Source organism: Plasmopara halstedii (genome assembly GCF_900000015.1).
Source record: "Plasmopara halstedii genome assembly, contig: Scaffold_2881, whole genome shotgun sequence".
Lineage (NCBI taxonomy): Eukaryota > Oomycota > Peronosporomycetes > Peronosporales > Peronosporaceae > Plasmopara > Plasmopara halstedii.
In genome coordinates, this window is record NW_020189786.1 from 419,265 (window position 1) to 428,891 (window position 9,627).

Here is a 9,627-nt window from a genome sequence, read left to right on the forward strand (position 1 = left end):
GCTGCAGTGCCAGAACGCTAATGGCAAGTGGCTATCTGTACGGTAAATGCCGGTATGCTGTCGAAAAAAGGCATGCTTCCGGCGCAAACGCTGATTCTTTAGAAAATATGAACAGAATAGGTGACTGCAGTATGTTCGGTGTCTCGACGTAGTAAATAGTTTATCGAGTGATTATGAGAGACAATAATTTTCGTTTTACTGAGGTGAGCACTTCGAGCCGATACTCTGGGAGTGGGTGATTATAACAGTGGAGCCGTAAAATGCACCGGCGACGTTCAATCGTCGGTTGACACAACGTTTAAACCAAGGCGGCACAAACCTATTTCGACTAAATATTTAGTTAATTTTAACTGACCATCTTTCCCACGTAACGTACCACACCACACAATCACCTTTTATATTGCAAAATGTAGCGACTAGTCAGATAATATACAGCACGTAAATACGAAGGAGTGGTGGCTTACAGCCGCCACCTTTATAACTCACGCTTTGTTTCACCATTTCGATAACCTCACAATATAAATGTCTCTTCAGCATCTTAGTCTCTCATTACACATATCTATTTTGAAATTACACAGAACGGATTACGTGGTACAAGTTTTAAACTACTTCGAGGTCATCAATACTGCTTTTCTTAATGTTATATATCAATTTTGCTTGAGTTTATCGCTGACCACTTAAGAATCACACAAGTGTTGATAAAGTTTTATTGAGGTTTGTTAGCGATGCAAAGTTACACCAAGTAAACATGAATTGGTATCAATATTCTAAACAAGCACATGTCGATCCATCGGTCGAACTCTAAGAAGAACGACACACACTTTGCTATGGCTTGGTCAACACCTACGAGTGTGACGAATGCTTAAAAGTCTTTAAATCATATTATAACGCATTTTGATACATAAGCAAAACAGGAAATGTATTAATTTTACAATACAATACATAAACCCTGACAGCGATATCTCTCAGATTGATAAATAAAATTGATGTCTTCCCAAGTTGCTGTTGGTAAGAAACGTTGTCTAGAGATTGTCGATCCTGATAGTGACTCATCGCAAAAACCACAAAATCGTAAGCGTTTCCTGCGATTCCTTAAGTCCCACGAACGTAAGTTTGGGTTGACACCTGTAGCTCGCGACAAAATTACGGGCCAAGTGACGTTAGTCGTGTGCCGTTTCTGTCAGTTTTTTGGACGTGAAGAACGGCCAGAGAAGCAAAGACGTTCGAAAAAGAGTGTGAAATACTTTCGATATTCGTTTCGAACAGATCAGTATCAACAACACCACGAACTATCGCACTGTGAGACATGGAGACGATATCAAGCTTGCTCGGATGATGAAAAAGAAACCTTTTTCTCATCTTGTTCCGGAGTTAGCGAGGATTTTCATGGGATTGGACTACTGGATGATCAAATTGAAGTGGGATCAAACGAAGAGTGGATTTCTAAACCCTCAAGCAACGACATGCAAAGGCGTTTTGATATTTTACCGGCGATTGTGGAGTTAGTGGCCGTGTTGGCTACAGGACACGCTGAGCCGAGTACGACTCATGAGTTTGAGACTCAAAGTTCTGAAATTGTGTACAACGTACTTCTGTGGTGTCCTCCTAGAGATACGTTTCAGTCCTGTAATTTGGTGGGGACGGAAGGAGGTTTAATGTACCGTGTCGTGGTCCACTCGCGCTCACAAATTGACTGCTTGGTGAAACTCGCTGCGGCTGGATTGTCGTGTCGACAGATTTCTAGTATGATGCGCTCGTTTCGATTTCACGCTCCAGTTTTCTTTCGCGACGTGATATCTCTCGAGTGTGTCTCTTGCACTGAAGTATGTCTAGACTACAGTGAAGACCAGACGGCGGCTTACGTTCGTCTGATTATTGCAGCCAGCTTCAATGCTATCTCAAAGCTGCTGCATGGATGCTGGGCGTTCTCATTAGTGCTTCGAGCGTGCATGGACCACGCCCCAATTCGATCGTATCTAGAGTTCCGCGTGAAGATTTACACTGGCGGTGCCTTGTACAATATTCACCTTGTTACTATCCCATCTTTTGAAAACGCATGCGAATCAATGATGTTTGAAACACTAGAACAGGTGCTCAATGTCATACTGCCAAACTGGAAACAGCGACTTATCGGCATTGCAACGGACGGCGACGCCCAATTGCCAGCTCGGGTTCTCGCTATTGCTGCGCGATTGCAACAGGAAGCGTCAGCTTCAGTTGTCTTTAGCACTTCGAGCGCATGTCATCAATTAGACTGTATTGTGTTTAACTTCTACTCATCTCTTCAGGGCGGTTGTTTTTTAATGGTACTGAAGGAATTGTCCGCATACATCCGCCGACAGCCAGAACTACTTGAGAAAATAAGCCCACCCCCTCCATCGTGGAGCGCAAGTAGAAGCTCTTTGACTTCTAAAAGTAAGTGGATTGCGCTCGGAAATGAAGTTGAATGGATCGCTACACATCGTGCATTACTGACTCAACACCTTGAAGCCAAAAATCCCCCAAGTGCGCCGGATTGCTCGTGGTGGCTATTTTTCGCAGTAGTAAATTGGGTGGCGACTCGTGCAAACAAGACATTCGAGAGATTGTTACGAAATCGTACAACTCTCGCTGAGCAAAGTAGAGATATTGCAGCATTTTCAAACGAATGTGCCACCGCATTCCATGCCCTGGGTCCTTTACACGATCCACTATTGTCCCCGATGAATCATAATATGTTCAAGTCAAGGAACGAAGTCTTTGCATTGAGCACGCGAAACATAGTTGCGTTTATCAGAGAAAACGATGAACACTCAATTCGGATCCTCAACACTGCCGATGCCCCAATTGTTGACCTCGCCGCGGAAAATCTGGCACTTTGTGGTGTCAACATGATCGAGTCGTTACTGGAGCTTAGTCGTGCCGTGAAAAATGAGCAAAGCCAAAAATTGACAGAATGCGGACCTCGAACTTTGACAGTAACAGATTTGATGCCACCGACTTTGCCGCATGAATTTGCACAGCTGAGTGAGCGTGACTTGACGTCTCTTTTGGAGACGTTTGGCTCCACAACGCGCACCTTTTTCAGAGAGAAAGGCATTACTCGACTAAAAGAAGAGTTTCAAAATTTGCGTCAAGAAGCTAAATCCGAGACAGCGCTTCAAGCAGCATTAGCGAGATGCAATGCGGACACTCCATTTAAAGAAGCATGGGCATCGACAGCGAGCCGCTTCAAACATTTGGAGTGTTTTGCCGGCGGGTTTGCCAGTGTTTTCCCCTGCGATTCAATTGCTACCCATGGAAGTACTAACGCTTTGGCACTTTGTCGAAACGAAGTCGAGAATACTCACAATTTGCTTACTGACTTTGCAGTTGAAGGATCACTACATGCTCAACAATTTCAATCGCTGATGGCTCTGAGTGATAAAATTAACGAATTCGCCCATGAAAATGTGAACTGTCGTGTAATACCCTCACACAATAGACCAAATGACTTTGAATAGAGATCGGAGCGGTTTTAAATTGTGTCTTCTGGAAATATCAATTGGCAAAGGAGAAAATACCATCTGGTAAATTATATGCCGATCGATATCTTACGAGTTATGCTGTACAAGCCAAGCTCATAACCATGAGACTGCTAATACATTCACCAGCCAAATGATACAAGGTCGAGTCCAACTCTTTGGTTGCGAGCGCGTTGCGCAGTAAGACTTTGCCATTCACTCAAGAAAATGATGGCAGAAGTGCATCAGGATAAATGCCAATCTTTCAAAAGTTCTCAATGTGTGGATGAGATACCGTGGAGAGTACGCCGACTGACAAGCCTTTCACATGAAAGTAAGTTATGCCGCGCATCAAATGGTGATGGCTCTCGCTAGGTATGCTCTCTAGGCCTTCAATGCCAACACATGTGTCCGTCGATAACGTCGATAGTCTGACGAACGCTTTTTAAGACGTGCACAACTGGATGGACTAGCTTGAGGAATGTCATGGGGTGGTGGAGTAGCTTCTTTAGCGCATAAGATAGCTCAGCCACATGTATCATACTCAAATTGATCCGTCTACAACAGTGCGCTCCGCATTCGGGTGGCTAATCATTTAGTAAACCCACATCGAACATTATATGTTTTCGCACTCGTTCAGGTCAAGAGTGCGACTGAGCACATCTTGGCCTTAATCGTATGGCTTCGATATCCCATTTAGATCTGCAGCGAGTGCGTATAAACGTATGTTTGCTTCAATAAAGCGCATCGCCTACGTTGAATGCTACTCCTGCTTTAAGCACCTACATTTTTTTTATGTCTTAGCTCCAGCCGAAGTATCACGAATTTGTCCCGTGACGCTGAATTTTCTTTGGGATACTATAATTGCTTCAAAGGCGGTTGAAGCAAGAAGACTAGAATCGACATCGTCAAAGCGTCAACATGACGCGGGAATCTGTTAGAACATCTCTGAAAGTGCATGTCGCTCCAGCAACGTGGTGGCTTCGCGCGTGCGAGTCGGCAGAAATACCTCACTACGCGATTAACAGCTCGTATGATTATTCGGATCTGGATGGCTCTCTCTGGATACATTGCGCAACAAAGATCTGCAGATACTGGCTGCAAACGCGGATCTTCATTCGAGTTTAAATGTCAAAGGTAAGCCGAGTTGGCAAACGAATTGGTAAAAACAACATCACCGTCAACGAGTTACTGGAAGCGTTCTGAATGTTATCCATACAAATGAACACTACGAAGCATTAAAGCTGGCATTCTAGCTAACGGCACTTCTGGCTTCACTCTTCGACAATTCTGTGCATGCACACACGCTTATGTGTATTTATAATTCAATCGTATCGCGGCATTTGTACAATGCCTTCAATATGCCATATGTATATGCTCTACCATGATATCTTTCTGGAATAGCAGACATATATATGGAGTAAAACAACGCGTTGTGCGTCAAGTGAATCCGTGCTGAGTACAGCAGACCTTGAAACAGGATTTAAGTCTCCTTTCACTATCCGCGGCAGACGTTCTTAAACAAAACGAAAAACTCCCCGGACGAGATGTGTGCAAACCATTGCATAACGTTAACTCATTGAAATAGTACAGCTGGTAACGGAAGAGAAGCTAAATTTTTAGACACTCACCGAGCAAGGAGTGCGGGGAGTGGGACTGTCATCCTAAATTTTTCATAGATTAATCTTTTAGATGTTGAATGAATAGCATGACGTGCTGCGAAGAGATCCGAATGCGTATAAACGATGAGTAGGGAGTGCGTCATGAGACTCAAAGACAAATATTGCGTCATAAGACGATAATCTTATGAATGAAACAATGTGACTTCATCTTCGCCTTCTTCTGTTTAAACTCCAAAGCATTGTTGGTAAAGGTAATTAATTTTCTCACTTGGTGTCGACTTCAGTGTATCTGAAAGGCAAAAATTAAGTGGCGATTTCGGCAAGCTTATTACGCATTCAGACGTAAATCTCAGCAGCTGTGATATAGTATCACATGATCTTTAAAGGGTTGTTATAAGCTAAATGCAGCCATACATTTGTCGCAAACGCCATTGGTGCATTAGATAATTGCTGTGTCAAAACCAGCCACTTCAAAAGCATTCCGCTCGAAGTACTCGCCGGCTTAAAAAACCTTTAACCTAGTTGAGAGCAGTAATAAAGCTCGTTCAACCATGTTCTCGGCAGATCATCTGTTCTAGGAAGCTGACGAATATCATTTAGGCTTTTTCTTTGCTGAGCACAAAGCTTTCTGACAATAAATCGGTCGATTGTTTTGCAGAGCATGAGAAGTCGAATATTAAGAATCGCATGGAACGCTTGCAAGCATGACTCGAATCTAGGCCCTTTAATTCGACATTGTACACAAGTGGTATTTGGCGCTGACAAAATCTCCTTTCTGAATTGCTTCACTGGGATTCAGGGCCTACAGGAAAGTACGAAAACGATGAAGCCATTGTAGATTAACCAGTGTATCCAAAAGAATTCAAGGAAGAAATTGGCTGGCCAAATACTCACGGAAGTATATAATGCAAATAATCCTAAAAATATAGTACGAGCGCTCACTAATTTTCTGTAACAAATGTTGAATGGTATTAACTTTCAGCGGGGGAGGTAGTCTTCAATGCAGTGAAAAAAAGCCTCTTCTCTTCTCTGTCTCTACCATCAGCGATTTCGCGTCGTCTGAGCCACTCCAGATGCCGTATTTTTTGCAGATACCTAATGGAATAACCACATCATTACGACAAAGTCTTGCCGGCTGAAATCATTTGAGAAAAAGTGAGTGGGCGATACTTGAAATGACTTATACTCTTGTCAGAATCAGAGTGCAACTTCTTGCACTCAAAACCGCGTGATCCATGCAGATCATGCGGTATTATGCACAGCGACACCGTCATTGCATATCTAACAGAAATTAGCAAGATCGCCGATAATATCTTTGCGGTAAGGTATATGTTGAGTTGGCTTGATTAGTGGCAGATGTGATTTCACATCGCTTCAACCAAAATTGTCGCATATTATAACAGTGCTGTCGTCAATTGAAAAGGCTATACGACAGATTGAGGATCAGAAGCAACACGTGTAGCGCTGCTAAAACCGTAGTATCCAGGTGTCTGGACACATAAATGCCGCTTAATCGAAGCGCGTAGGTGCGCGCCTGAAACGCTATGGCTTATGCAAAGGCATGCGGTATTGAGCACTTATTGACATGACGCTCGCCGTATTTAGGCGCCTCATGATGAGAATTTAAAGTACAAAGTAATGTACGTTGCAAAAGATACCAAATTAAATGGTTACCTTGGACCAGACAAAAAATACTGCTGAGTAACCTCTAGTTTCTCGTGCACAAGTGGGGTAGCACGTATGTGCGCATGTGTGGAACGTGTCGATGGGTTGGGACCTTGCGGCATACGGCGGCATACGGCGACATGGACGGCCAGACTGCTAAATCGCGGCTAGTGCTGGTACTCCATAAATAAATAGTTTCTTTCGGACTTTCCGAAGATGCTAATGGGAATACCGGGATTGTGGTCTTTGTATAAGATGGCTCATGTCGCGCTAATGTGACTGGTAACCAAACATCTATGCTGTCCGTTGACAGAGCAGTTTGTAAGCAAGGTTTACTGGATGCCGTTGTTTCTGATAAAGATGTGCACTTTACAGCAGCATCTTGGCAACAATTATTTATGTGACACGGCACCAGCTTGAATTTATCAAGCACTTATCATACACAGTAGTGTGTGAATATCCTTATTGAGGGTCACCTTCAAGGCACTTGTGCGAAAAACCTTGGTGCTGTATGAAATTTGCTTAGATTAACGTAGTACATGTCTCTACAGGTCATACTTGGTTTAACGTAAATGGTATGGTAAGCATTTAAGGAATTTGAAAAAGCGACCGGTCTTTGTGATCGGTCGATATCAATTTGCGGATACACTTTTGTAGCAGAATCAGTGATTTCATCTCAATGAGATTGAGTGTCCTGCGTAGAGTGCGTAATCTTATTGCTAAGGGCCTGGATAATCGAAAGCAACGGACTAATGCCTTAAAGGCAGAAGAAACACACACAGTTTGAGATAGAAAATGAAACTAACACATGAATGATTGCGGTTTACTACCAAGACTACTCGCGGTCAAAGCAAATTAAGCAAATAGGTATACTCTGGATATACATTTTAATCAGAGGAGCTCACCTAAGCCATATCATGACCCCGCACTTATGAGCCAATCAAACGTGAAGAGCTCTATCGCAGACGAAGTAGCGTTTGTACCTTTCTGTGAAGCTTAGTTGCCCCATCTTCAGACCGATGATGCAATTCTATAAAATGGGTTGCTTCATGGCGCACTACGCCGTGGCAAAGCCCTACAGGCGAGTTCAAGATCTAACTCCTATAAGCCTCGGACACACATCAATATTCCCAAAAAAAGACAACGAGCCGCTATAACCGAGCGGGATTATGAGAGCTAGCCGTTGAAAGATCGATCCCCGCCGCACTGCATGATGAGCAAGACGTGGCCCACTTTCATTTGCCAAATTGATGGACCAGAGGATGCTGTTTATGTTGCCAGTTCCTTGTAAAATAAAAAGATTATCCATATATTTTAAGAACATGTGGACATTTGTGATCTCAATTGCTTTAAAGCCGTGCCAGCTTACGCCCCGACGCACTTCCAGCCTTTATCCCCCCGTAAAAGATGAGGCTGCCCATCGCTGAGCGCTTTTCCGTAGTGAAAGGCAACGTACCTTGCAGTCGATACGATTGCTGATAAAGATCTCATATGGAGACAAGCGCGACTGTAAACAGCAGGACCTTGAGGTGATGGGTTGTCACCTCGATACCCGCGTCGTGTTTGAACTTCGCAAAGTCAAGCATACTTGGAGGGCGTTCGCTAAGCTAATGATGTTAAGACAACATATCCCTTCACTCATTCAGCAAGTTGAGTCTGGTGCTCAGCGGCCCTTTCTGCCAGCTATTATTAACTAAGTTGCATTTCTCATGGAGGGAAAAATGTTGTAGAGGCAACATGTTGATATCGCTCAGTGCGCATATTGAGTCTGATGCTTAGTGGAACTTTTTACCAGCTTCTAGCAATAAAGGTACTTTCCTCATGGAAGGCGCGAGTTTCTTAGCGACTGCTGCCCCAAGCGAAGAGGTGCTCCTTGTCTCCTTGTGACTGACTTCCAATGGATCAAAAAGGTGTTTGTCGGGCAACTTTTCGCGCTTGTTTCTCTTCAGGCGTGATTGAATAGCTCAGTGAAGGATTTATGCAGCAAAGCGGCCAGTAATTTACGAAGTTTCACTATAATAACCTCGGCGTGTTCTGGGCAAGAGTCAGCGCGACTCTTCCGATCGCAAAAGAGCAAGCTGGGCTGCCTGAGCCAGGCATAGATGGCTGGTAATGGGCTGGATGTCGTCGTTGTTTTCGCAGCCGCCGATTGATCCGCGTCCAAAGCTCTTTCCATGTGTTGATCAATCTACCTCTAGCGCATTAATTTATCCAGTAGTTTATCACATTTTAAATCAGGTCGATGCCGAGGCATCATGGACGAGGCCTCAGTGATGCACGTGGAGTGGCACGCCATCCATTTTTAGGGCTAATTCATTCGACGGGGACATGTGTCCACAGACCGGATGAGTAATGCTATGAGTCCACTCGTTTATTTGAGTACTGCCTGCGAAAACATGTATGAGTGTACTCATGGTCTATGAGTACAGTTTACTCATGTCAAGAGTACCTTACTCACGGGAAGAGTAATGCTGAGTATTTTTGACCACTGATCTCAAGTTCCACCAACCAGTTTGACAGTTCTTCTTCTTCCTGATTCTTCTTGTCGTCTTCTTTATCATTGCTCCTCCTCAGTAATTGCTGTTCTTCTTTTCTCTACCCCTTCGGCTCGTTCCGTCTTGTTACCGATCGCCTGCTCATCACTATCCTCATTATATAGCTCAGTCCATCATCACCACCACAACCACCACCACGAGGTAACCAGCTACAGCAGCAGCGAGAGCGGGCATTTTGGTGGCAACAAGAGATGGAGTCGTCGTTTGATGCAGCTTTCAGCGCCAGTCTTTGATGAGAATATTATAGAAGAGGATGAGGAAGCTGCGGCGGCACGACAGGCCGCTTCTCTCATTCTTGGGGAT

At 44.0% G+C, this 9,627-nt stretch overlaps 2 protein-coding genes across 2 annotated transcripts; both read left to right on the forward strand.

The window, feature by feature from the left end:
• Positions 1-986: 986 nt before the first annotated feature.
• Positions 987-3,482, forward strand: PHALS_05174 (uncharacterized protein; the record flags this gene model as incomplete). Its single annotated transcript, XM_024718854.1, has 1 exon — positions 987-3,482. One exon carries the CDS (start codon positions 987-989, stop codon positions 3,480-3,482), a length of 2,496 nt encoding a protein of 831 aa, XP_024584212.1.
• Positions 3,483-3,490: 8 nt separating this feature from the next.
• Positions 3,491-4,440, forward strand: PHALS_15079 (uncharacterized protein). Its single transcript, XM_036407179.1, has one exon. The coding sequence runs from the start codon at positions 4,208-4,210 to the stop codon at positions 4,421-4,423; it is 216 nt and encodes a 71-aa protein (XP_036263428.1). The 5' UTR covers positions 3,491-4,207; the 3' UTR covers positions 4,424-4,440.
• The last annotated feature ends 5,187 nt before the right edge of the window (positions 4,441-9,627 follow it).

What these genes read in the sequence shown, in the direction of transcription:
- PHALS_15079 (XM_036407179.1), top strand. Translation starts at nt 4,208, where the DNA reads ATGTTTGCTTCAATAAAGCGCATCGCCTACGTTGAATGCTACTCCTGC.